The 26,614-nt window shown below is 55.1% G+C and overlaps 1 protein-coding gene across 1 annotated transcript in view; it reads left to right on the forward strand.

The window, feature by feature from the left end:
• Window positions 1-26,614, forward strand: part of TAF4 (TATA-box binding protein associated factor 4) — a 69,680-nt gene that overhangs the window by 23,171 nt on the left and 19,895 nt on the right. Inside the window, exons 2-7 of the mRNA XM_081292164.1 lie at window positions 17,969-18,135; window positions 19,471-19,590; window positions 21,649-21,768; window positions 22,540-22,662; window positions 24,557-24,646; window positions 25,075-25,320. Coding sequence (XP_081148290.1) covers window positions 17,969-18,135; window positions 19,471-19,590; window positions 21,649-21,768; window positions 22,540-22,662; window positions 24,557-24,646; window positions 25,075-25,320 — 866 coding nt within the window. The remainder of the gene's footprint in view (window positions 1-17,968; window positions 18,136-19,470; window positions 19,591-21,648; window positions 21,769-22,539; window positions 22,663-24,556; window positions 24,647-25,074; window positions 25,321-26,614) is intronic.

A 26,614-nucleotide genomic window follows, 5' to 3' on the forward strand; every position in this document is an offset into this window, starting at 1 on the left:
ATTCCTAGTTACCACCCTGCTCCAAGGGGGAACAAACCTGACCATGTATCCTGCAGCATTGCTTACTAACTCGTGTGTTGTTATAGTTTTCTTTTGTAGGTTTCTTAGAATTTTCTTCAAGGACAACCATATTGTTGGCAATAAAGAGAGGTTTCCTTCTTTTTTTTTTTTTTTTTTTTTTTGGCATCCGTGGGTCATGCTTTTTATTCTTGCCTTATTGCCCTGGCTAGGACCTCCTGAATGTCATTGAGCAGCCATGGGAAGGGACCTTTTTTTTGGTACTGGGGATTAAACCCAGGGGTGCTTAACCACTGAGCCACATCCCCAGCTCTTTTTATATTTTATTTTGAGACAGGGTCTTGTTAAGTTGCTTAAGGTCCCTCACCTAAGTTGCAGAGGCTGGCATTGAACTTGCCATCCTCCTGTTTTAGCCTCTTGAGCTGCTGGGTTTCAGGTGTGCCCCAGTATGCCCAGCTGGGAGGGACATTTTTGCCTTGTTTTTTATGTCAGGGAGAAGCCTTAGCCTTTTCCCATTAAATATAGGATGTTGACTATATGTTTTTCGTAAATGCCTTTTATTAGGTTAGGAATTCCCTCTGTCATAGTCACTTTGGGCTGCTATGACAATACCACAGGCCGAGAGGCTTATAAAAAACAGATTTAGGGCTGGGGATGTGGCTCAAGCGGTGGCGCGCTCGCCTGGCATGCGTGCGGCCCGGGTTCGATCCTCAGCACCACATACCAACAAAGATGTTGTGTCCGCCGAGAACTAAAAAATAAATATTAAAAATTCTCTCTCTCTCTCTCTCTCTCTCTCTCTGTCTCTCTCTTTAAAAAAAAATAAAATAAAAAATAAATAAAAAAACAGATTTATTTCTCAAAGTCCTGAAGGCTGGGAGTCCAAAATCGAGGCTCTGCAGATTTGCTGAGGGGTGGCTCTAGTCTTCACGTGGTGGAAGGGAGGGTGGAGATGAGGGAGCTCTCTGGGTGCTTTTCATGGGGCACCAGTACCATCCTTGAGGGCTGCACCCTGGTGACATGGTGGCCTCCTGGAGGTCCCACCTCTCATCACTGGCATGAGATTTCACTTGTGAGTTACATGGATGCCGGTGCCCTGTCTTGGCACCTTTGCTCCTGGTTTGGTGAGAATCGTGTCTACCAGCATTTCTTTGTTGGTGGCTGTTGCGTGGTGAGTGATGCTGTGCGGAGCCAGGCCACGGAGTATGCCGGGCGATGTGGTCTGCGCCTTCTTGTGTGTTGCCTGTGGTTTGCTGACCGTCTGAGCACAGGGTGGTGCCGCTTGCATGGCCCACCTGCCTGTGCAGAGTCCTGTTTTCTCCCCCTGCTCGCTGGGCAGTGGGCAGTGCCGACTTGACAGGTCTCCAGGTCCAGGCCTGGCTTGGTCCCCACCGTGGAAGTACCCTCTGACACGTGCCCTGTTTTCCTGCCCAGCTTTCTTTGCTGCGATCTCTTTCTTGCCTGTGCCGTGGGGATGTGTCTGTGGCGGCTGTTCCCGTGGGGCTGTGTGTGGCACTGTCTGCCACTGTGGCTGCCCCTCTGCTTTCCTTGTGTGTCTTCTGCGGTGGCTGAGGCTGGTGCTTTCCCTTGGGGTCATCTTTAAGTGAGGCTATGGGTGTTCTTCCATGTGAGGCTCTACTAGTCTTTGCCAAGTTACTCCTGGGGCTGGTGCACATTCTGCGAGCAAGCCATGTCCACTTCTGCCCTCCGGGGTGCCAGCTGCCCCTGGCCCCATCACACCTCCTGCGCAGGCTGACTCTGGTCCTGGTCATCTCCTGGTGTCCTGTCATCAGGGCCACCTTGTCCCTCAGCGTGCAGTGCTACACTTGCTCCTCCTGCTCTGCCTGCTTCTCCTGCCTCCTCACCTCATCTGCTCCCTGCTTCTCTCTCTCTCTCTCCCTCCCTTCTCTATCCCCCCCTTAGTACCCCCTCTCCTTCCCTTCTCTCTCCTTCTCTTTCTGTCCCTCTTTCTCTCCTTCCCTCCCTTTCTCCTTCCCCCTCTCTTCCCCTCCTTTTCTCTTCCCCTTTCTCCCTCTCTGTCCTTCCCCCCACCCCTCTCTTTCCCTCTTTCTGTCCTTCTCTCCCTCCCACTCCTCCTTCCTCTCCCCCGCCCCTCTCCGCCTTGAGCAGGGCCTTTGCACACACCTGGTGAGCCCTGCCCACCAGCTTGCTCTCCCTGCCAACTGGATGTTAGACTTAACTCTTTGGAGCCCAGGAGAGTCCTTGTAGCTTATTTTGATTGGAACCGTGCCAGTCAGTTCTTGGCCAGCCCCTGCTGTGTAGAAGGGCTCCTCCCTGACTGTCAACACAGTTTGTCACCCATCCTACACCTTCTGCAGGGTCTCTCAGCGAAATTTCCTATGTTATTTCCAAGTGGGTCTTGCACATATTGTATTAGATTCACTCTGGGGTTCTGAGTTTATTGCTACTGTTGTCAATAGTATTTTTTAAACAATTGTGTTTTCTAACCTGTGTTGATGGGCTTGATGGTCTCAGATCCCAGTTGAATTTTGGACATCAATCTCTTGTCTAGCAGCACCCTTACCAACTCTTGAATTAAGCATGTTACACGTGGAGAATCCCTACTGTACAGTTGGGGACAGTCGGGCGCTGCCCCTTCCTCTGCTTCTGGCTTGCTGAGTCTCCATGTGGTGTTGGGTGGAAGTGTTGGCCAGAGCTTCGAGCTGCTTCTCATTTCCAAGGAGAGACTCTCAGCCAGAGGTGAATGTTGCCCAGGGGCTTCCTTCCTGTTCCTTGCTTCCTCAGGGTGCCTTTGGGAGCAGGGGGTGTATTTGTCACAAGCCCATTCCTATGGTGGCCTTTGGGGGCAGGGGATTTACTTGTCACAAGCCATGCTGGGCTCTGTCAGGGAAACCTAGCAGCACTGTGAACTCCCTGTCCCTGTCTCCCTCCCTGTGTCCTCTGACTCACCTGTGCACCCGTCTCACGTCTGGACCCCCTTTTATCTTTGTGGGGGCAGTGAAGCCATACCCTGCAGTGGAGATCATGGCCTGAAGTGGGGGTCCTTGCACCTTTCTTGTCTCCTTTGCTCTTCCCAAGTGGCTTTGCCAGCAGCCTTTGTCCACTCTGCTCCTCACTCCCTCCTGACAGACAAACCCCACCTACCTGCTTTGTGGACCCTCGGTGCCCTGAGCCGGGCGCAGTGGCACACACCTGTAACCCCAGCGACTCAGGAGGCTGAGGCAGGAGGATTCAGAGTTCGGAGCTGGGGCTGGGCTGGGGCTCAGTGGCAAAGCACTTGCCTAGCACGTGTGAGGCACCGGGTTCGATCCTTAGCACCGCAAACAAAAATAAACAAATAAAATAAAGGCATGCTGTCCATCTACAACTAAAAAAAAAAAAGTCCAGAGCCAGCCTCGGCAACTTAGTGATGCCCTCAGCCAACTTAGCAAGACCCCGTCTCTAAATAAGACATAAAAAGGACTGGGGATGTGGCTCAGTGCTTAAGTACATGTAGGTTCGATCTCCAGTACAAAAACAAAAAATACAAACAATAACATCAGCAACAAAACCAACAGTACCCTGGTGGCATGCTCTTAGGGCAGAATGACTGTCCTTCCTAACACTGTTCAAGGTTGTGACCAGTCAGATGGATCACATTGACAGCCATTAGCACCAGTTTGTGTGGGTGTGTGGGACCATATGCGGCAGGTCCCAGCACTCGCATGTGCCAGAGGAGGCCTGGACAGGTGGTTGGCGGGTGCCTGTGCAGGAGGCGGAACAGGGTCGAATCTGCAAAGGAAGAGCGTATTTTAAACTTGAACAACAGGGAAGGCAGTGAGCAACTTAGATGTAAGAGCAGGGATTCTTTATCAGACCAAGCTCAGAGCCAGGGAGCCAGGCACGGTGCACGCCTGTGATCCCAGGGTTAGAAGTAGCCGATAATAAGGAATCAGACACATTCTGGGAAGTAGGTGGGCAAGGCAGACTTGGCTTCTGCTCCAGGGCGTGCTCCAGAACCTGGCTGTCAAGCACACCTGGGCAGGCTGCCCACCTGCTCTTAGCTCTGCGGTAGCGCAGCACTGTCCTCTGCTCTAATCAGAGGAGCTCAGGGGTGCAGTCTATGCTGTTGGCTAATTTTAAAATTGGGTGGGCAAAGAGAAGGGCTGTGTCTACAGTTGGATCTTACATCCCAATTAAAGCCCACTACTCTACTCTGTAAATGGACCATCTAACTTTCTGTTCTCACACCAGCAACCTGGGAGGCTGAAGCAGGAGGATTGCAAGTTCCAGGCCAGCCTGAGAAACTTGGACACTGTCTCAAAATGAAAATTAAAAAGGGATGGGGATATAGCTCAGTGATAAAGCCACCTTCAGGTTCAGTTCCCAGAACCCAAGCTAAAATAAAGCCAATTAAAACATCCCCCAAGTGTCCAGGAAAGCTTAGAGGGGGTTCCTTGTTTGAGCCAGCTGAACACAGTCTGATTTCGCAGACTCTACACAAGAAGCGGTGTGTGAGGGAAAGTTTGGGCACACTGAGTGCTGTGTGAGGCCCATGCACTTCAGTGTTTTTGAGATGTGAGAAAGTTGGAAGCCAGAATTGGCTATCAGAAGTTGAGGATGCCAGAGAAGTGGTGTAGGTGCCTGGGATGCCTCCATCAGGAGTGTGCCCCCGAGGGTGCAGAGAGGACCCGCTGGGACCCACTGCAAGTTGCTTCCTGTTGCTGTACAGACAGACAGCGTGCTTCAGCAGGTGCAGGTGCTTGAATACCAAGACAGATGATGTCGTGGTACTCAGGCATGGTGGAGATCTGACCAGATGCAGCATGTGGGCGGCACCCAGCCTGCAGTGGTCACTCCCACCTGAGTTCTAGTGGGTGGGGCCTGGCTGGAGGGAGTGCTGGGCTTTCCTGAGATTTCGTTCTGAAGCTGTTTTTGCCCTTAGCTACCGGACCATCCTGGAGCACTTCGAGCTGCTGAGCTCTGGGCATGTGGAGCAAGGTCATGCCTGCCCCTCTGTGTGATTAAGATGTCTGTGTGCAGGGCCCAGTGGCCATTCCAGGAAGCCCAAGGCACATAGGCCCCAGTTCTGCCCCAGCAGGCAGCTGCACAGTGCATGAGAGAATCTGGGCTTGAAGGCCCCGTGTGGAGGGAGAGAACCGCTGTGGGGTCACTGTGGAGTTGTTAGAAATCCTGAGGTGATGCAAGAGATCAGACACGTGCTTGCAAGTGGGTGGCAAGGTAGACCTTTACTCTGGCCAGAAGGCCTCTGGAGCCTGGCTAGCAAGCGCCCCTGGGTGGACAGTCCACCTGTCTGTGTCTCTTAGGCAGTGCTGCCCTGGGCCCTGTTTGGAGGAGCTTCAGGTTACAATCTCTGAGGTTGGCCAAGGAAGGGCCGTCGTTAAAATGGCTACACCTGGGTCCAGTTGTAGAAGGCTGTATTCTGAAAGTGGACCACTGGGCTGCCTGTTCCCCGAGTTAGTGCAGGAGCCACAGGGATGGGGTGCAGGTGGCAGGTGGCCAGGATCAGCCACAGGCCGTGTGGGAGGCCTGGGGTGATCAGGTGGAACTCCAAACTGAGGAAGAGAGGAGTTCACAGCCTGTCATCCCTAGTACTTGTTTATTGTTCATTGCTTCCTTTAATTACAAAGCAGGTTAATACTCATGCAAAGGAGTGTTAATCGTGTATAGTCAGATTGAAAGTGTGAATCCCTTTGATTTCCATACCCCTCTGCCCTTCTTCTGAGGCCTAAGTCCTGCTAGGCATGTTTGGGTGACCCTTTATCCCTGTCAAGCGAGGTTTGGTGCATGTGCATGACTCTCTTCCATTGGTCAGTCACATGGTGATGGACAGGTGGTTTCCTTGTTCTGTTGCTGGCGTTGTGCGTGGGGCAGGTGTTTCTGCAGGAAAGAGAGCCAGGCTGCAGTGCAGGGTCAGATGCCATGTGGCAGCCAGGACCAGCCGCGGAGTCTGCCTCTCCAGTGTGTGCCCTGTGCCCACTCTGGGCAGTGATGATGATTAGAAATTAAAGTGGCTTGCTGCCAGCCTGTTGGGTAGAATCGCCTCCTCATGTTAACTTGGCTCTCTGCATGTCGTGAGATGGAGTGTTCTTGCTGCTTGGCCCTTTTTGAGAGTCACCAGCAGTTTTGGCCAGTTTTTAAAGTAAACAATTATGATTATTGTCAACTTTGAAGTTTTTGTGCAAATCTGTTTCAAAAATTGTCACGCTGAGCACACGCTTTAGTGGCTTTCGAGACCACAGGGTTCCCTGGGAAGGCCCTGGGTATCAGCCAGGGGTCTCCAGCAGGGCACCCTCCTCACTTCACCACCCCTGCATCTTTAGAGAGCAAAGTAGTACCTGCATCCAGTGGTTACTGTGCCGAATTTCCAATTCCCCTAGACCCACCAATTTCTAACAGTTTCAACAAGCAGTTTCTATCTGTAGCATTGGGGATTGATGTTTAGGGATCCAAACTTGAGCCTGTGTTGGATGTCAGAGATTCAGGCAGTCACAGTACTTTGTGGTCTTGAAGTTTTGAAGATGCAGCTTAGCTCACTGTGGGGAGGGCCTGTGCGAGGTTGTGGGTAGAAACTGACATGGACACTGCCCAGTAAGGGGCCCAGAGACACCTGTGGGTTGTGGTTGGCAGCAGGGCTCTGCTTGCAGCGAGCTGGCTTGGTAGAAACGTGTCCTCACACCTTCTTGGGTAAGCATATTCACACACATGATAGTATCTTTTTGAGGGGGGCGTGTACCGGGGATTGGACTCGAGGGCACTGGACCCCTGAGCCACATCCCCAGACCTATTTTGTATTTTATTTAGAGGCAGGTCTCACTGAGTTGCTTAGCACCACACTAAGTTGCTGAGGCTGGCTTTGAACTTGCGATCCGCCTGCCTCAGCCTGTTGAGCCTCTGGGATTACGGGCATGCGCCACTACACCCTGCACCTGGCTAAATAATATCTTAAAGTAATTTTACCAAGCATGTTAGCCACTTAAAGTTAACTTAGATTTAAAGAGAATTGAGAGAAGTTCTGGCAGATAGAAGGCTGGGCTGAGTGTAGCGTGGCTCCGTGTGAGTGGGTCTCTGAGTGCATCACTTAGGACTGCCTGTGGCCCAGAGCAGGTGCTGGTCTAGGGTCTCGGGGAGCCCTGGGTGCAGGAGTGGAGTATGCTCTGTGGAGGTGATGGGGAGCTGCCACTTGGCCCAGAGGCCCCATTTGAATTCACAGCTTGGAGAGTCCTGTCCAGAGGGACACATTCCCTGCCTGGGAAGGTGATTTGGGGGCTGATAGCACCAGCACCTGTGCCACTTTCTGAGGGGATACCCCACCAGCAACAGTGAAGGTGGTCCTTGACCACTGTGTCCTCCTTATTGACAGGGCAGCCTTATCTACCGCCTCCCTGGTGTGTGCTCAGTGCTTGCAAATGGTATGCAGTAAGCACTTGTCAAGTGAATACGTGATGTAGATGTTTGCAAAGATGGAGTTAGTGACCTTTTAGTGAGCCAATGCAGGGAATTATTTGCTTGCCACAGATATTTTATCTTGCTTGAAGATAGAAAGGTAAATAAGACAGTTTAGTGGCAAGGATTTGTGGTGGGTGGGGGGCGTGCAGGCAGACAGGAGGTGCTTACACTGTGGGCGCAGGGGGCATGCTTGACCTTCTCAGTCAGTTCTCCTTCCACTTGTTTGCTTTGTCCTCAGGGCACTTGCACTGAGGTGGGGAGGCAGAGACACACAGGCACTTAAGTTCTGCAGACCTGAGAAACTTAGGACAGGCCTAGAGGCCGCTGCCCAGGAGATGGTGCCCTGCTGAGCTAGGAGGGAGGCCAGAGTGGCTCCCCCTCCCCGTGGCCATCCTGATGGTTGCCTGTGGGAGGGCAGGAGGGTTGTGGGAGGCTCACTGCTGCAATGGGGGTGGGGGCGGGGAAGGGGGGCTTTGGGATCTGCCCTGGGCTCAGTTCTGTGTGGAAGATGCAGCCCCTGGTGCAGAGGAAGCCGAGGTTGAGGCTGGTGGGACACGGCGACTGGGTGTGCAGCAGCAGGCAGCAGCAGGCAGGAGACACAAGGCGGATGGTGAGGGAGCCAGGCAGCGGGTCCTCAGGGGTCCTCAGCTGGCCATAGAAATAGTCAGGGGATGAGGAGGTCAGGGTTCCCTGGAGGGTGAGTAGAGAGGAAGAGGCATCTGGGAACTGGGCTGAGGGTCCAGAATGGATGGTTAGAAGAGCACAGTCACTGAAGAGCCACCAGAGAGCTAAGAGGAAGCCAAGACTGCCCTGCCCACGACAAGGAGGATGTGTGACAGCACATCCTCATGGGCCTGTCCACAGCCTGCTAGATGCAGATTTGGAAGGCCCCATGGAGATCATCCCTGCAGGGGCTCATCAGCCCTCGCGCCCTGTGTGGCGTTCTGCCTCAAACTTGCAGGTGCTACTCGGTTCCCAGGGGTGCAAAGCTGGGTTCTTCAACCTGTCTTTATTGCAGATGTGCAAGGGGATGCTCAGGTTCACACCTGACTGTCAGTCCCTCCACATTCGGAAGGCCATGAGGGTCCTTGAGCTTGGTGGTGATTTGCATGCAGTTCCACATTGTTGAGCTCCTGTGAACGTCATCTTCTGCCAGGCTAAGGGGAGCCGTCCTGTTGAGTCAGTAGTATACCAGTGGATAAAAAGGCATTTGCAGGGCAAGTCCAGGGCTGCTTGCTCTGCTGCAAAGGAGCTGCTACCCGTTCATGAAGCTGGGCTCAGTGATGCCAACCCCGAGTGAGCAGGGGTCTTGCAGCTCCCCTGCCAGCACCCAGATGAGCCCAGAGCCAGAGCTTGGGGCCAGGAAGATGCAGGGACATTTAACCTGGCCCCCCATGTCTCAAGCAGGAGTCCATACCTGGTGGGTCAGCAGTGGGGTGCACACCAGCACTCTACCCACTAGCTTTTAAGAGAGGAGCCCAACACAGCCTGTTGGGCTTGTTTTCCTGCCAAGGTCAAGTTTCTGGAGGGAAAAGAGAGGTAAATGTGGGTTGTGGCCTCTCCCCTGCAGCTTTGTGGACAGTGGGAGCCAGAGCAGGGCTCTTGCAGTGAGGATTCTGTGTGGCCTGTGCCCGAGTCTGGCCACGTGTCCTTCTGGGCATTCCAGGGGCTCTTTTCCTGTCAGAAGAGCTGGGGCAGTGCTGTTTTGCGGAGACTGGCCAGTGTCTTGTGCTGAGGCTCTGGGAGCAGGGCACTGTTGGTACTGCTGCCTGCACATTCAGCTTCCTGAGCCACAGGCAAGTGTGGGGTGGGTGCAACTTGTGGCCTGTGCCTGGCTTTGCATGTGAAGGTGACTGGAGTGGTTAGTGTTCACCCAAACTGCATTGAGTGACTTCTGAGGTGGTGGCTGCGTCTTGCTTGGTAAGGGCCACATGCACCTGTTACAAGCCTTACAAGGGTGCAGTCCACACGCAGTAAACAGCATGTTTGATGTCAGAGCATGTGAGACTGAGGCTGTGCACACACCCAGGAGCCCCTCGCTGGGCACTCCTCTGCCTCTGTGGGACCCTTCCTTCTGGCCCACATGCAGCCCCTCTGCTTTCTGGTACCATAGCTGAGTGTGCATGTTGTGTAGTTTATAAAATGGAATGTGCTGTTTGTATTGTCCCCCCCACCCCCCGGCTATGTTCATTCACCATAATTATTGAGATTCCTTTGGTGTTGTGTATATCAATAGCTCACCCCTTTCTATTTCTGAGTACTTTTCCATAATATTTAGACATCTCTGAAGTTGGCTTTTCACTTGTTGGACTGTTTTGAGGTTTCCAGGTTTTGGTTGTCCCACGGAAATCTGCTGTGATTAACTGGGGACTTTGTGAGAACGTGTGTTTGTTTGCCTTCACCTGGCAGCTGCCCGGGATGGAGGCTGCATCCCCTGTTGGGGCAGGCTGTTCAGGGACTCTTTGGAGGTGGGCCGCTTTGGTCCATGTGCCACATATAGCCTTGTGGATTTAGTCTGTGTCTCCCTGATGACTAGAGGTGCTGGCCATCTCCTCGTTCATCTGTCGAGGTCTGTTGCCACAGCTTTGTGTGGGTTTCTATTTCCTGCGGAGCTTGAGAGTTTCGTGGATGTTCTGGGTGGAGGCCCTGCATGTCAGGTGGAGGCTTGCAGGGTCCTGGCTTGGCTTGTCTTTCCTCCCCATGTCTTTGGGTTGGGTGCAGTCCGGCTGGTCCCTTGGTTCTCCATGGACTGCTTCTGGTGATCTAAGCTCTGCCTGTCTTCTTTCTCCTTGGAGTTTTTGTCTTAGGTTTTGCCTGTAGGCTTGGGTCCATTGGAACCCATTTGGTACATGGTGTCCTGGTACAGTCCCTCTAATTCCTGAAGACATAAGCATAAGAGAAAGGGCCTTGCTGGCTCCTGTGGACAGCAGACACCACTGGGTTGCCATTACGCCTGTAGCCTCCATCAGGAGCACACAGGGCAGAGGGTCCCCAGCCCATGGCTCCAGAGCCGGTCCAGCCTAAGAAGACTGTCTCCACCGTCGTCTGTTCTGGCCTGTACCTGCCTGGGGGCTGCCGTGTCGATGTTGGACTGGTCTCCCCAGGCTGCCGCTTTCCAAGGCGTCTTGAGAGAAGAGCCGCTGGCTTGGACTCTGCCTCTTGGTCATTATTCGAATTCCCCGGCCTGTGCACCTCTGCACGAGCTTTAGAGTTGGCTTGCCACCCTCTGTTCTGAGGGCACTGGCCTGTAGGTCCAGGACTGTGCATCCACAGCGTGGTTGGACAGGGCCAACCCAGGACAGCATGTCTTTCTGTGTGGAGGCTGTTTCCCTGCCGTGGTGTTGGTAGCCTCCAGGCCGGGATGAGTGGAGGCCCACAGATTGACCACGCCTCTGCTGAGCGCAGGGAGCTGCAGACGTGGGCTTGAATTGGGTCAGTGTTTTCCCACACCTGGCACCAAGTGGTGTGTGTCCGTCTTGAGGCCACATGAGTTCAGTGGTGAGCAAGTTTCAAAGGAAAGGTGCCCATTTATACTCTGTCTCACTCATACCTCTTAGAGAAGCAGAACCCGCCCTTTCATGGGGAAAGGCTGGGCCTTAGGTGCACTCCATGTCCATACAGGGAGAGGCTAGGCTTGCTGCCGCTGTTGGCCTCAGAGGATGTCATTTCTGCTCTCTCCTGGGCCCTTTTGTTGTGTGCTCTCTGGGCCCATGTTTCTCCTGCTGGGCGGCTCTGGAGCCATGGGCTGGGGACCCTCTGCCCTGGGTGCTCCTGGTGGAGGCTGCAGGCCTAATGGCAACCCAGTGGTGTGCTGCAGCCCCCGCCCCATGATGTCTGCAGTCCACAGGCAGCCAGCAAGGCCCTTTTTCTTATGCTTGTGTCTTCAGGACTAGGACTGTACCAGGAAGTCCCCTTGTGTGTCAGTGGGTGGGCAGGTTGCCCCCAAGACAGTACGAGACCTAGAGGGCCCTGGGAGGCCATGCCCAGTCCCTGCATGACCTGGGCGTTCTTGGGCTCTTGTCTTCACGGCGGCTCTGAACCCGCCCCCACCACTGGGTGACACTGCCTCTTGGTCATGGCTCTTCCTTTTTCCATGTGTACAGGTTGGACTTGTGCTAGTCGTGCGCCGGTCTTGGGGAGTGGAGGTGTGGGTGAGCTACGGAGGGTCTGTGATTGCACTGCCCCTACGCGTCCTGTGGCTTTCTGGGTGTCAGGACCCATGTGGTGCCTGTCTTGGGCTGGCCTCCAGTGGGGCTGGTCCTTTACCCTGGTGTGTACAACACCTGTCCCTCCCTTCTTCTCCTGAGATTCCTCTTGTCTCCTTTGGGGACTGGCCCATGTTTTCTGGGTCCTGTCTTCTGCTTTCTAAGTTTTCCGTGTCTTAGTGGCCTTAACTTCTAGAAGAAGACCAGGTGTGAGACCAGGTGTGCCTGAAGTGGAGCTTGCTACAGTCTGCTGGGGTCTGGGTCTTTTCCTCCAGGTGGCTGGCTAGGGCTCCACTGGTGGGCTCCCTGCCCACCTGCAGGCTGGGTCTTCTGCTGTGCAGGCCTCCGTCCAGGAAAGCGCCTTGGTGAGGGCTTTTTCTAGAGCTCTGCTGGCCTCTGTCTTTTCTACTGATTCTGGGATTTCAAGAGTCCGTTCCAGGGTCTTAGACTGTCTACTCACGGTTGGGTCCTCAGGATGATCTTGGGGTTTTGTTGCCCCTCCCGAGTTCTGCCCCTCTCCTTCCCATGTTTTCTGGGAGCATACCTTGGCCCTGCTGGCCATTGTGTGAGTCTGGACTGCCACGTGGGTGTTCTTTGTAACTTGGAAGAGGCCATTCTTACTCACTTAGTCACTCTGTTGCTGGGGCTTTGCAATTGTGTTGGGGCTGTCCGCAGGTTCCTTGCTGGGGTCCTTGTGGGGCCGTGCTGCAGAGGGAGCTTCCTTGCAGGTGACTCTGGCAGCAAGATGGGACCAGACCCCCTTCACACTTCCTCGCCCAGAAAGGTGGACAATTTGGATGAGTGTCAGCTCAAGCGTGCAATTTAATTTTTTAGAATGCAAAGAAAACTACGTAGGGTTAGGGAGCTGCCATGCCTGGTAGGGGGGGCCTTGCTGGGGCCGATCTCTGCTTTGCCCTTGGTACCTATGTTTTACTGCCAAGTGGGCCAGGGCTGGTACCAAGGCTCTGGGTTTTCCAGCCTGTCCTGCTTTGGGAGGAGAAGTGTCCACTGAGAATCCCTGAGGGGCTCTCCTCCATGGCTAGATCCACACCACTGATGCTTGGGCAAGAGCCATCCCAGGACACTTGCTGGTGCAGCTGTGGGCCCCACAGAGAGCCGGCCCCCATTGAGCTGATGGAAGATGGGCAAGAGGACCTGGAGGTTGAGCAGCATGTTGTCATGTGCAGGGAGATTCGAGAGTGAAGCAAATACAAGTTCTGGAGATGAGAAGTGTGTCAGTTGAAGTGGAATCCGGTGCCCATGTGACAGCCAGTAAGGGGACAGCTGAGGTAGCCAGACTTGAGTGTAGGGGTGCTGTGACGTGTAGGGGTGGGCTGGTGCTCACACCACTTCTCCTGGGCACCCTCATGCTGGGGCCAGCCGGGTGGTGGAGGGGGAGCATGTCTAGGGTATGCCATGCTCCTGGTCCAGGGCTGGGGATGGAGCTGGGAGTCTGCCTGCCCAGCCCTCAGTGTTCCTGCATTCAGGGATCTGTAGGGTTAGGCACCTTCTTTTCCATAACTTAAAATGAAAAGGTGTGTTTTCAAAAAGCCACCAGAGTAAAGGACGGCGTAGGGCACTGCCAGGTCAGCTCTGACAGAGGGTCTGCTGCACAGGACCTGGGCCAGTAAAGCGGAGGGTGTCGGGGAGGGGTCCTGCAGCTTGGTAGCTGATGTCTATCTGCACTTGCTGGAGGGTCGTCCGAGGAGCCCCGAGCTCTTGGTGCGTATCGTGGCAGTGCAGCCCTGGCATTTCCAACATGCCCCCCAGGGTCCAGCCCCGTGCCTGCTCCCACTGTTCAATAGCGGGCACAGGCTGAACTAGGAAGGCCTGTCCTCTGTGGCTTGGCTTACCTCTGCAGAGCAGTCTGTGGCTGTCTTGTAGTCAGGAGATGGCAGCCAGGAGTCCTGCGGAGCGGGAGACAGCAGTCTTGCCCTCTGACCTAGGCCGTTTCCCTGGTTGCTTTCACCACAACCCAGGGCTCCTTCTCCCCTGGCTAGTTGCCCTCCCATTTTGGGGTAGGGTGGCTGCCTTGGAAGAGCCGTGGTGGCGAGGTGGTGAGAGACTTGTCGTGGGCGCAGGCCAGGGAGGAGCCCTGGGCTCCAGGCCCTACATCCCGAGCTTGTGTGCAGGCACCTGGGTGATGTGGATGGTGGGTGAAAGCCTGTTCGTAGAAGCTGATATTCTCAGGCCGGAAAGGCCTGCTGGTTTGTTGTGCAGCTCCGAGGCTCTACATTTTGGTAAAGATGCGGTAAAGAGTGTGGTTGATCAAAGGGATCAGGAACACGGTCAAGTCGGTAGAGCACTGGGCTTTTCTGATACCTAGTGCTTTAGGGAGGGCAGGGTTCATTCCGTCTTCCTGGGACCTGTGATTGTGGGTAGGGGCATGGGCCCTGGAAGAGTTGGTAGGCCTGGGAAGGGACCAAGGGAGAAATGTGGAGGGCCATCGCGGAGAGGCCGCTGCCTGTTGCTCCCCCCGCCCTCCTGGCCTCCGCACAGGTGGCCTTGGAAACTGCTGGTGGAGGGCTTTGCCCTGAGTTTAAGATCTGCATGTTCAGGTGATGAAAAGTAGGGAATTAGCTTGTGCTTTCACCAAAAAGGAACTTGTGAATACTTGTGGATCTTGTATTGTAGCCATGAGAGTCATGTTTCTGAAGAATGTTTAATTATGTGGAAATGCTCAAGAGCAGAGCAGAGCAGAGAGAACACCAGACTGATACCCACAGTGCCTCAGTCCCCTCGTGGCCACCCGGAGGGTGCTTGTGCTCACCCACATGCAGGGAGGATCCTGGGGAGTGTCCAGCTGTATTGACCAAGGGTGGGGGCCGTTCCAGGAGATGCCTGTTTTCCTTGTACTTTTTCTCATTTCTCAAAATTTCTACAAAGAACACTCCATTCTATACTGAGAGAGACTAAATTCATTAAAAAGGAAATCTCAGATTGTTCTTTTGGTACCGTCTGGATGTGTGACGTTTCTTGCTCTCCATGTTGGCTGAGTGTACATTAAGGTCAGGAGCCTGGAACCTTTGGGGGCCCTACCACACCCCTTCCCATGAGCCCTGAAGTGGCCTCTGAAGGTCTCTCCGGTGGACCTGGAGTGATCGCTCCAGCCTTGACCTTCCCCTGGTTTGGGCTGAATGAGTGGAGCTGTGTGCCGTCTGCAAGAGCTGTCCTCCTTGCTGTTGGTCCTTGCACAGGTGCAGGAAGGGCCTGCATTGGGGTCTGACTGAAGAGCCAGGTGGCTGTCCTCCAGGAGCTCTGAGGGAGCACCCTGCCTGCTGGCCTAGATACCGTTTGGAGTGAGGCAAGGACCACACCTGGCCAGTTGTGCATGGTGGCTGGTTCTTCCCAAACAGTATGCATGAGGTGCCCTGCAGGTACAGACGGCTGGCGAGTGGTGGGGAGGACTGCCGAGTGCTTTGGTAGGTCAGACGTGGCGGCTACTGTTCCACACTGCACTCTGAGATGAGGGTGTTTCTCTGGTCTTGAGTGTGTGCCAGGCATGTCTGTTGGAGAGCAGTGGTGGGGCCTGAGTCCACACACCCAGGCCACAGTACTCCAGGCAGCTGCTGGCCGCCCACTCCGCTTCACAGCTGTGTCTGCCTTCTTGTCATCCCACGGTTGTGGTTGTGATGTGCTGTAACTGGGGACACTTCAGGTGGCCCTGGGGACCAGCTGCACGTCTGCTCACGGGGCTTGCTCAGGGGTCAGCTGTGGTTGTTGGGCCTATGGCTTTAAAGTCCGCATGGCGCCTTCCAGACCCGTCCTTCCCTTTGCTTACACATTTGGACTCAGTTACAGATGTTTTTAATGCCAGAGACAGGCACAGGTACTTGCTTTAAGTCACACGGCAGGACTTTGGATTCATCCTTCAACTTTGCCCTGACCATGGCCACACTGGTCCTGTCTGTAGGCACGCTGGCCGTGTCTGTAGGCCCATCTCATGGCTGACAGTTGGTGACATCCAAAATGCCACTTACTTTGTTGCTATTTCACCAATGTTTTAAAATATTTCTTTTTTTTTATTGGTTGTTCACAACATTACAAAGCTCTTGACATATCATATTTCATACATTAGATTCAAGTGGGTTATGAACTCCCAATTTTTACCCCAAATGCAGATTGCAGAATCACGTCGGTTACACATCCACAATTTTACATGGTGCCCTATTAGTAACTGTTGTATTCTGCTGCCTTTCCTATCCTCTACTATCCCCCCTCCCCTCCCCTCCCATCTTCTCTCTCTACCCCATCTACTGTAATTCATTTCTCTCCTTGTTTATTTTCCCATTCCCCTCACAACCTCTTATATGTAATTTTGTATAGCAATGAGGGTCTCCCTTCATTTCCATGCAATTTCCCTTTTCTCTCCCTTTCCCTCCCATCTCATGTCTCTGTTTAATGTTAATCTTTTCTTCCTGCTCTTCCTCCCTGCTCTGTTCTTAGTTGCTCTCATTATATCAAAGAAGACATTTGGTATTTGTTTTTTAGGGATTGGCTAGCTTCACTAAGCATAATCTGCTCTAGTGCCATCCATTTCCCTGCAAATTCCATGATTTTGTCATTTTTTAGTGCTGCGTAATACTCCATGGTGTATAAATGCCACATTTTTTTAGTCCATTCATCTATTGAAGGGCATCTAGGTTGGTTCCACAGTCTAGCTATTGTGAATTGTGCTGCTATGAACATCGATGTGGCAGTATCCCTGTAGTACACTCTTTTTAAGGTCTTCAGGGAATAGTTCGAGAAGGGCAATAGCTGGGTCAAATGGTGGTTTTAAAATATTTCTTTGAATTTCCATGGATATAATTTTTTAAGGAAAAGGGCTTCTGCTCATTCACTAACTGCTCAGTTAAGAATTCTAAGTTGGAGCTGAAGCCGAGGTTGCTGCGATGCTCTCGTTGGCTGCCTTGCCACAGTGCTTGGTGAGCTCCTAGCTGGATGGGAGGGGGGTCTGCAGTGGGTGGGTAGATGCAGCAAGTGGCTTTCACCAAGGCTCCTCTTGTTGTGTTGGACAGTTTTGTTCTCCCTTGTGACTCCTACCATCTCTGACCTTGCAGCTGGCTGGACACCTGGCCTTAGCACCCTGCTCAGGTGCTGATGTCATGGAGAGACGTGGTCTCCCTACCTGAGCTCCAGGCCTTTCCTCCAGAGCTCTGAGGTGGAGGCAGCACTAGAGTGGGTGTCTTGGCAGCTGGGTCCAGGCTTCTTTGTGTGATTTCAGCATGGTTTGTTTCAAAGGGATGTTTGGAGGGACACTCTCTTAATAGCATCAAGTGTGGCTTTTTGGGTCAGGACTCTAGAGGTGAGCCCAGGAGAGACCCTGCAGTGTCAAAGCTCTTCTAGCACCGAGGTGGCTGGGTTCTGGTTTCCCATGGGAGAGGCCTGGCCTGCGGGGGTTGCACCTCTGTCTTGGTCCATTGCCCTCACTTCCCTGTTTTCCAGCTGGGCCATGCAAGGATGCCAGTATTTTCCTGAAGCTCAGAGGCGACCTGTAGTAGGAGAGTAAATGTGGACATTGGTTGTGTTTCCGTTTCAGATGCACTTGTGACATCACTGGTTGCTGCTTTGAGGCTATAATTACTGCCTAACCTGACTGGTGGGATTTGCTGCTTTCCTAAGATTTAGCTGAAGAACCTTGAAGGGCGAGGGGTTCTTCCTGTCCTGCCTGTGGCTTGTGCATGTCCCAGGTCAACTGTGGAAGAACAGTACTGCCCACACCTCCCCAGAGCAGTGTGCCTACCCAGAGCAGTGGACCCTGCTCTCTCTCTTCTGCTTTGTCCGAATGTCCTAGGGCACAAGGTTGGGGAAACTTGGCAGGACTGTAGCGATAGTCGTGTCCTGTAGGTGCAGCCAGGCACCCACAGCTGGCAGAGGCAGGACCCCTGGCACAGCAGGCATACTTCAGTGCCTCAGACAGAGGTGGGTTGCGAGGTGGATGGAGCAGAGTGTCCCAAGGGCGTAGGCTTGAGGTACCAACAGAGCTGGCCGTTCCTTTGAGGTGGAAGCAGAGCTGTGACACTGGCTGGCTCAGGACCGTGGCAGAGGCAGGTGCACCCTGCACGGTGGAGGGTGTGTGCTTGTGCAGGCTTTGGCATCTGCAGAGCAGGTGGCTGCTGGGGCGGATGGTGTGGCTGTGCCGCCTGGCTGTTGTGTTAAGGCAGGCTCTCAGGTTCTTCTAGCACCTCCGACAGTCTGTCCAGACTCCACCCTGCTGGAACCTGCATGTGTGTTCCTTTGCAGACCCCTGTGAGGGGTGTCCTTTGCACAGGGCAGAGGAGCATTTCCTGATGCGCAGTCTCCTCTGTCCCCAGGAATGGTCCTTGTGCGGAGCGAGAATGGACAGTTGTTAATGATTCCTCAGCAGGCCCTGGCCCAAATGCAGGCCCAGGCCCACGCCCAAGCCCAGCCTCAGAGCACCATGGCGCCCCGCCCTGCGGCCCCCACAAGTGCCCCTCCCGTCCAGATCTCCACCGTACAGGTGAGTATACGAGGCCTGCTGAGTGGCTCTCCCAGGCTCAGCCTGCCCCTGCCCTGCTCCATGCCACCATGCATGCTGAGGAGGCTGTGCCACAGGTCAGGTGTTCTGTGCCAGTGGGCACCAAAACATGTGGATGCCTTCTGACCCACCATCAGGTGGGGCCTGGGTTGGCACCACCTTCTTCCTAGCCTAGGGCTGTGCTGGCTCAGAAAAACCCACTCCTGCAAACTGAGCTCAGCATAGCTGACTGAGTGGGGTCAGAGTGGGATACTCAGGGTCATCTGCCGGACTGGTCCTTGGCTCTTATTCCTTGCCTCTTGCAGTTCACCTTTTGGTGCCTTGGCTTCCTCCTCCGCAGAGTGGAGATGGCGTCAGCATGCACATAGCTCGAGGGACTGTTGAGGGCTGAGCCACAGTCAGCTACTAAGTCATGGAGCAGAGCAAGGGCCGAGCAAGTCCAGGCCCCTCTTGTGGGGCAGCATGTGGGCTTCACAGGGCTGCCCCCACATCTGCCCTCTGAGCTGTGGGCAGGATGGGCACAGGATGCCGAAAGCCGAGTTCCCGGCTGTGTGCTTCCCAGTGCCTGATGCCCTATCCATCCCCATAATGTCTGTGGGCACAAGCCGTTCACTACCTGCTCCCACCTGGTGCAGTGGCCACATTCGGGCTGGTTGGCAGGCTGGCAGATGAAGTGAAGGAGGACGTTCCTGGCTCTTTCCTCTGAGACTCGGCCGTGCTCCTCTGGGGGGGTGCCCCTGTCCCCTAGACAGGGGTGTGTTCATGCCGCAGATGGACGCAGGCCCCCAGTATCTGAAATAGTGCAGGGTGGGTACCTTCCAGGCCAGCGTGTCCTGTCTCTGAGCAAGAAGCTCTTGGACAGCATTTGTGGCTTGGCTGTGCTGCTGGGCTCTGCTGCCACCGTCTGACTGTCCTGCTGCAGCTGTCAGCTCCTCTCCAACCTCACTGCAGCCGGGAGGTAGCTCTGCCCTGGCACTCCTCTCCACGCTGCCACAAGGACCCCCTGTGGTGGGGATCAGCAGCACCCCGAGACAGCAGCGCACAGCTGGCTTCCCTACGGCTGCTTTTGTGCAGAGGTCCCGTTATGTAGGCTTGTCAGAGTCTCCTGGTGTTTCAGGAGAATCTCAGAAGAGCTGTTGACCATGGGCTCTTGCCTTGGTGAGAAAGCTGTAGACAGGAGGCGTCACTGCTCATTGTGACTCCGCTGTGGGCCCACCTGAGTGCTCCAGTTAGCGTCAAGGGTTGGTTTTTGTGTGCATTGGGTGGCGGTGGAATCACTTTCACGTTAGCTTGTTTTACACGACAACTTATTTTCAGGCTCCTGGCACACCTATCATTGCACGGCAGGTGACCCCCACTACAATAATTAAGCAAGTGTCTCAGGCCCAGACGACGGTACAGCCCACTGCAACCCTGCAGCGCTCCCCTGGGGTGCAGGTAAGAGACAGCAGCCCGGCACATTTGTGGGGCTCTTGGACACAGTGTGGGTTTTCTTTGCAATGACCAGGCCTTGTGAGTTTTTATTTTGGATACCAAGCTGAATTTAAACAGGAAGGCTCTCTGGGAGGAAAGGGACTGTTCTCTACCTACTAACTCAGAAGAGATCAGGGTTCATTTTTCTTCAAAGCTGCATGGACTGTAACACCAACAGCACTTGAGAAGCTTCCCACAAGGCCGAAGCTAAGAGCCAGGGCCTTAGTAAGTTGCCTGAGACCGCGTGTCTGCTGCGCGGCTCCTCTGTGCAGCACCTTGGTGCTCACGGTGCCCTCGTGCTGGGGACATGGGCACTCTTCTCATCCTGCTGCTGAGGCATTTGCAGGTGAGCTGAGGGAGCATTTGAACCTGCTGCTGTTCTCCTGGCCAGGGTCTGCTCCAGCTGTGCGCCAGCTACCAGGCTGCACTGCCTCCATTTGCGTGAGCTCTGGCCTTTGCCAGGATGACAGACAGTTCTAGAAATGTTCATCATCCCTAGCGGGTTGTTTTAAAAATGGTGTTTAGGCTGTGGGAGAGGAGAGTGCTCTGCTGCTGCTGGTCCCGTGGTGTGTGTTGATGCTCCTGACACACTGGCCTCTGGCCCCACCTGTAGAGAGGCTCTGTGTGGCAGCCTAGCTGGCCTGTTACAGAGGCAGGGAGAAGTCTGGCCAGGGAGGCCCATAACTGGCCGGGGAGCCTCCTGAGTAGGGAGGCAGTACTCTCTGGGACTCAGGTGGGAGCAGCTGCAGCATGTGGCTCAGAGTCTCTCCTGGTCTGGTGTTTGTGGGTGTCCATAGCCATAGGACCCCGCAGCGTTGATGCTGGGTGCAGCTCCTGCCCGCTGACCTGTGGTCCGCATAGCAGTGCTGCCGTAACAGTGTTCCCCGTCTGGGGGGATGGGGCGGGGGTCCTAGTGCAGCCTGGCCCCGGGCCCCCTTTGTCTCTCCTGAGCCCGTCCCTCGTTCCGGCTGGTGGCTGTGGGAGTGCAGGCTGAAGAGCAGCTGAGCGGAGCAGAGCAGGACAGGGGGCTTCCCGGGAGGAGTTTCCGCCCTGTCCTTGTCACTGCCTTTCCCTGGTGGGTTTCTGAGACGGAGTGAAGTTCCTGGTTGACCTCTCAACTTGGGTTTGGTGAAGACAAGATCATTGAAGGAGGGAGGCTGTCTGGGCACCAGCTGGGGGGATGGGTCACTTGTCCCAACAGGCACCTGCCCTCTCCCTCTGGCCGCCCGGTCTGCCCTTGCACGTTTTCTTTGTGAAGTGTGCTGCTCGGTGGTTTCCATGAGTGAAGGCAGTCCACCCTTGCTGCTGTGGAGGAAGCCTGCACAGAGGCCTCGCCTGCCCTCCAGCACTGGACACTCAGCCTCGCACTGCCCTCTGTCTTCAGAAAAGAGCAGTGTTTTAAAAATTGGAGGAATGAGATGGTGACAGATTTATAAATTGGAAAAGCACTGATTTAAAAAAAAAAAAACAGTCAATATTTGTATCACAATTTTTCATGTAAACTAGAAATTTTGGGAGTTTAGAGATCTGAGGCCCAAGGTGGGAGCTGTCGTGCCATGTGAAGTCTGGCTTCCCCTTTGCTTGGTGTGTGTCCCTTTGTCTGGCAGAGGTGCCCTTGCCCACCAGCAGTGTGCTGGCACTGACCACCAGTGTCAGATTCCTGTGGCCCCTTGTGGGGACAGGGGAGATGGGCTTGGTGTCGAGGGGAGCCGGGACTGTGCCTGCCATGGTGGCTGACCGCTGTGTGAGGTTGCAGTTGAGGAGTGCTCCCCTTTCTTGCCCACTCTGAGGAGGGCATGGTGGTCATCAAGATGATTCATACTGCCACCATGTGCCCTATACTGGTGTGTCGTCCTGACCAGTTCTAGACACCGGAGGGCAGCGCGTTCCCGTGGCGGGTCTCCAGGCGTGCGTCCTGCGGCATGGCCCTCAGCTGTCCGGGTCCCCCTCTGCAGGAAGCCTTACCTTTCACCGGCTTTGGCGGCATGGGAGGCACTCACCTCGTGCTTTGGACTCTTGCAGCCTCAGCTGGTCCTGGGCGGCTCTGCCCAGGCAGCTTCACTCGGGACGGCCACAGCTGTGCAGGCAGGGGCACCTCAGCGCACGGTCCCAGGGGCGGCCAGCGCCTCCACAGCTGCCACGGTAAGACTGCTTCTCCTCAGTTCTCCCAGAGCCACCTGTTGCTCACCAGCCAGAGCGGGGCTTTGAGCTGCTCTGGGTTCCTGTCCCAGACTGCCGGCTGGGACGCAGAGGGCCCCAGTCCCATTCCTGCCAGCTCGCAGCACTGGCACACGGAGGCCTGCAGCTGTAGGAGCGTGAGGCAGACTCTGCTGTCTGTCCTCTGTGCCTCCATGAGGGGCACTTGAGGGCAGGGGCCACTGAGGTTTCAGACAGTACAGACTTGGGAATGGCAAAAGCCTCTGCAGTCACGTTTGACAAAATGACAAGTGGCCACAGGGCACTGCAGGCTGTAGAATAGCCCTGCTGTCTGTGTCCTCTGGCCCTGGACCTTGGGCAGCTGGCATGGTGACTTAGACCTTGCTTCCTCGTGCTGCTTTGCCGAGTACTTTCCATGGATCTTAGTGGCTGCCTTGGAGTTGGGACCTGTGTAGGGATGGGATCAGTCCCTCTCGGTGGTCAGCAGCACCAAGGTGAACGTCCTGCAGCTTCCTCTTGTCGCACTCTGGTCATCTCAGTTGCCTTCCTAGAGGGAGTTCCTGGGCCAGTGCGAGACAGGCGTGTGCCTGTGGGGGCCGGGCCCAGCAACAGCTCCGAAGGGCAGCTCACCTCCCTGAAAGCCGCTTAGAGGCAGCGTTCACCTCTCTTTTCCAGGTGTGCACGTTTTGGCTTAACAGAGGTCACGGTGAAAATCTTTAGTGAGTTTTCACCTTGTTTCTTTTTATTTGAATCCAGGAAACCATGGAAAACGTGAAGAAATGTAAAAATTTTCTGTCTACGTTAATAAAACTGGCTTCATCTGGTAAACAGTCCACAGAGACAGCAGCTAACGTGAAAGAACTGGTGCAGAACTTACTGGTAAGGAGCGCGGGCAGTGCCCTTGCCTCACGTTGGTGTGACAAGCGCAGAGCAGCTGTGCCCTGTCAGATGTGCCCGGGTGCTGCCCAGCCTGCCGTGCGCAGGCCAGTGCTCTAACATCTCCTGCTTGAGGAGAATGGGCCAGCGTTGGAGAGGGTGTGATGGGCCCTTCTCAGAGGCAGGTGGCTGTCACTTGAGTGTGTGACGTCTCGGGAGGAGGAACAAGACTGAAGATGCACCTCTCGGGCATGTTTTTAGGGGTCTGCCTTCTTTCTCTTCCCTCCCCCACTTGTTCCGCTTTTAAATGGAGAGTTTCAAGCACTTCGTGAAGTAGGAGCAGCATCTTCTCCCAGCCGTCTTTCCCAGGTCATGTGCAGGGGGTTGCATCTGTGCCCACCCTGGCCACCCCCTGCACTCCCATGCCTTGACTGACCCAGGGCGGTCTCTGATGGGCGTGGGCACACTGACACAGGCGGAGTCCTCCGCTGATGCGCACCTGGTCTGCATCCCTTCCCAGTGTCTGAAGTCAGGATGCACACTAGGTCCAGGTGTGCGGGCGGCGCTCTCTGAACCTGAGCACCTCCGTCCTCTGGCTCTTGTTTCTTTCCTGTGGTTTATTTTTGAGGAAACTGGTTGTTGAACATCTCCTGGACTTTCAGAGTCCTGCATTTTCTTTCTGCTGGTGGAGTTTGCTGGCCTAGACTGGAACGCACAGCTGGACTGCCGGCCGTCTCTCCCAGAGGGGGCTGCAAGGGAGGCCGCCCTGCCAGCCCAGCGCTGCAGCCTTGTTGGGCTGAGTCCTTCTCCACCTGCTGCTGCTCTTCACTCCTCAGCTGTCTCTAGCAGTTGCCCCCAAAGCACTGCATCCTTCCCAGGGCCCCAGTGGCCCCATCCACCCTTTCTAACATGACCTCTTTGTAGCCCAGGATGCTGCTGGCCACCACCTCTGACCTGTCACTTAGGGCTGGGCTTGGCTATCAGTAGCGAGTAGCCTTGAGTACAAGTGGCTCATGACAGGAGAGGCTCGTCCTCCTGTGACACTCCCAGTGCTCCCTGCCGGGTAGTCCCTTGTCTGGCTGCTGGTGCTTCTGCTTTGGCAAGAGAGCTGGTGTCCTCCAGAAACCTGCCTTAGTCATGGCGTCTGTCCCCAGACTCTGTGTCGGGAGGACCCTGGTGGCTGTCTCTTCTCCTTGACCCACGAGCCCCAGGTCCCAGATTTTCACGGACACAGGTGCTCTCGACAGCCCACCTTGGCTCTGCCCACTGCCACCTTCAGTCCAGGCTCCAGTCCTGGGAAGATGCAGCAGTGCTCCCAGGCCTTCACCTGCCCTCTGCCCACTTGCCCACATCGCAGCACAGCAGAGAGGGGTATGAGGCCTAGTTCCTGCCTGTCTGGTTGGATTTCCTGGCCTTTACATAAAACTCTCTTGGAAATTTCTGGAACACAATTGTCCCTGTCTCTGTTGTGGGCCCTCATGCCCCTCCTCTGGTGCCGTTCAGGAGTAGGCACGTAGCCAGTCCCTCCTGCCAGGTGTCTTGACCCTCCCTGGGCTGATGTTGTCTGCAGGCCTGTGCTCCCTGTGCCCACAGCCGTGGCTGTGATAATGAAGTTGTCTCAGGCCCATCTGTCTCCCAGCCAATGCCTGGCGTCCACGGGTTGGGGTGTAAGCACTGAGGGAAAACAGTGGTTGAGTAAGAAACTTGTGGACGTGAACCTGGCCAGCCAGGGATGTGGCTGAGTCCTGGGTGAACACCTGCCCTGTGCGTGGGGTGCCCAAGTTTGCTACGTGTGGCACGCTGACTGTCCTGCTGCTGCCAGTATGGAGTGACGTGGAGTAGGAGCGGGTGCATGCAGCTGCCTCACTGCAGGGTCCGTGTGGGTTTTGTTTTTAAGGATGGGAAGATCGAAGCCGAAGATTTCACTAGCAGGTTATACCGAGAACTCAATTCTTCACCTCAACCTTACCTCGTGCCTTTCCTGAAGGTGAGTTAAAGCCGAGCACCTGTAGTAAGGGCAGAAAGTCATTTCTGGTCCAAAGGAGCTTTTCCATAACCCTGAGCCCTGACACTGGTCGGTCCATTCTGCTGCACCTGGGTGGAGAGAAGCGCCCCTGCTTCCTGGGAAGTGGGGACGCTTCACCAAGTAGGGGATACTCTGGGTGTGAGATTGTCTTAGGTGACCATTGCTGGCATGACATTTAAGGCTTTTAAAAAACACTGGGGATTTTGTTGTTTGACTAAAATTTACTTTTAAAACAAAACAGTTCTTTGCAAGAACAGCCCTGCTTGGGGGGAGACAGGGTTAGTGATGGGGTCTGCCGCAGGCTCTGTTGGGCTGGAGGAGGGTTCTGAAGTTAAGGAGTGAACCCTGCGCTTGAGCTGCCCCTGACCTCTGTCATCTGTCTCCTCCAGAGGAGTTTACCCGCCTTGAGACAGCTGACCCCCGACTCCGCGGCCTTCATCCAGCAGAGCCAGCAGCAGCAGCCACCCGCCTCACAGGCCACCACCGCACTAACGGCCGTGGTGCTGAGCGGCTCTGTGCAGCGCACGGCCGGCAAGACGGCCGCCTCCGTGAGCAGCGCCCTGCAGCCCCCTGTCATCAGCCTCACGCAGCCCACACAGGTGGGCCCTGGCAAGCAGGCACAGTCTGCACCGCTGGTATGAAGGCGCCAGCCTTGCTGGTCCTCCACAGTGCCTACCCATGCTCCTGCTGGCCTCTTAAATACCAGCCACGGCTCAGAGAGCCCTTTCCTTGGGCAGGTGGGAAGCTTCCGCGTGGAAGCAGCTTGGGTGTTATCTCCAGCGTAGACCATAGCCGGCAGCAGAGGCCCCGCAGTTCTGTTTGCTTCCCAGTCAGGTGAACCATGCTCCCTGGCACTGGCAGGCCTGCCACCTCCCGACACGGGGCATAGTGTGTCTCTTAGGTGGGTGCCCTCTCTGGTTAGGGAAACCTTGCCGTTGGGCGTGGGGCCAGAGGTGGGGTGAGCTCTCGTCTGGACGGGGTGGCCGGCTGGTGATGCTGGTGTGCTCTGGAGGTGCGCAGGTGGACCTGGGCTGCTGATGGACGGCTCCTCTCTTCCAGTGTGGGGCTGGCCCAGCTTCCGTCTTGAGGCTGCGTTCTCCACTGTGGAGCGGGGTGGTGTGTGCTTCCCCTGTAGGCAGGTGACTCCTCAGAGTAGAAAGGCAGTTTTTACACAATTCGAGAGGCTCTGTCCCTGTAGGAGCGGCTGGACAGCGACTCCCCAAGCTCCTGGGCCTCGTAGCAGGCTGTGTTCTGCCAGGCAGGCCAGGCTCTGCGGTGCCCACTCAGTGCTTGGCCTTTGCATTTGGTGGGCCTTCCTGCAGTGAGAGCAGGGTGAGGTGTGGAGGAAGGGAAGTGGGCATGGTAGGGCTGTTCTCCGCCCCTGGGGTCCCTGTGGGGGATCGTGTGCCTTTGCTTTAGCATTGTGTAAGGATGGAACTGTCCTATTCAGTCACTGCAGCTGACTGGCCCACAAGGCGAACTCTGTTGAAGGAAGACTTTGTGGGCTGTCTCTTTATTGGGAAGTTTTGGCCTCTGGCCCTCGGTTATTCCAGTAGCATCATAAACTTTCTTCTTGGAAGTGAGCTGTGCTCAGCAGTAGGGCTGCAGTCTACGTGTGCAGCTGACTGGCCGGGGGATTTGATCTGTCTGTTTCACACCAAGGCCTGAGGTGGTGGCGGGGGCTTTTCCTGGTGCTCTGCAGGCTCCTTAGTGGAGCTGCTTGGGACTCAGCCTGTCTGGTGTGAACCTGTGTGTTTCCTTGCAGAAATGGCTCCTATGCAAAACGCTCCTTTAACCCAGTCTACCCCGCCACCCCCCACCCCTGCGTTCCCTGCGACTACTTCAGGTCATAGTGTGCACATACTGGGGCACCTTTTTCAAAGTCAGAAACACCTAGCCCCCAAAGGTTTGCAGCAAGGCGATATAGAT

Source organism: Spermophilus citellus (assembly GCF_964194105.1).
Source record: "Spermophilus citellus genome assembly, chromosome: 4".
Taxonomy (NCBI): Eukaryota; Metazoa; Chordata; class Mammalia; order Rodentia; family Sciuridae; genus Spermophilus; species Spermophilus citellus.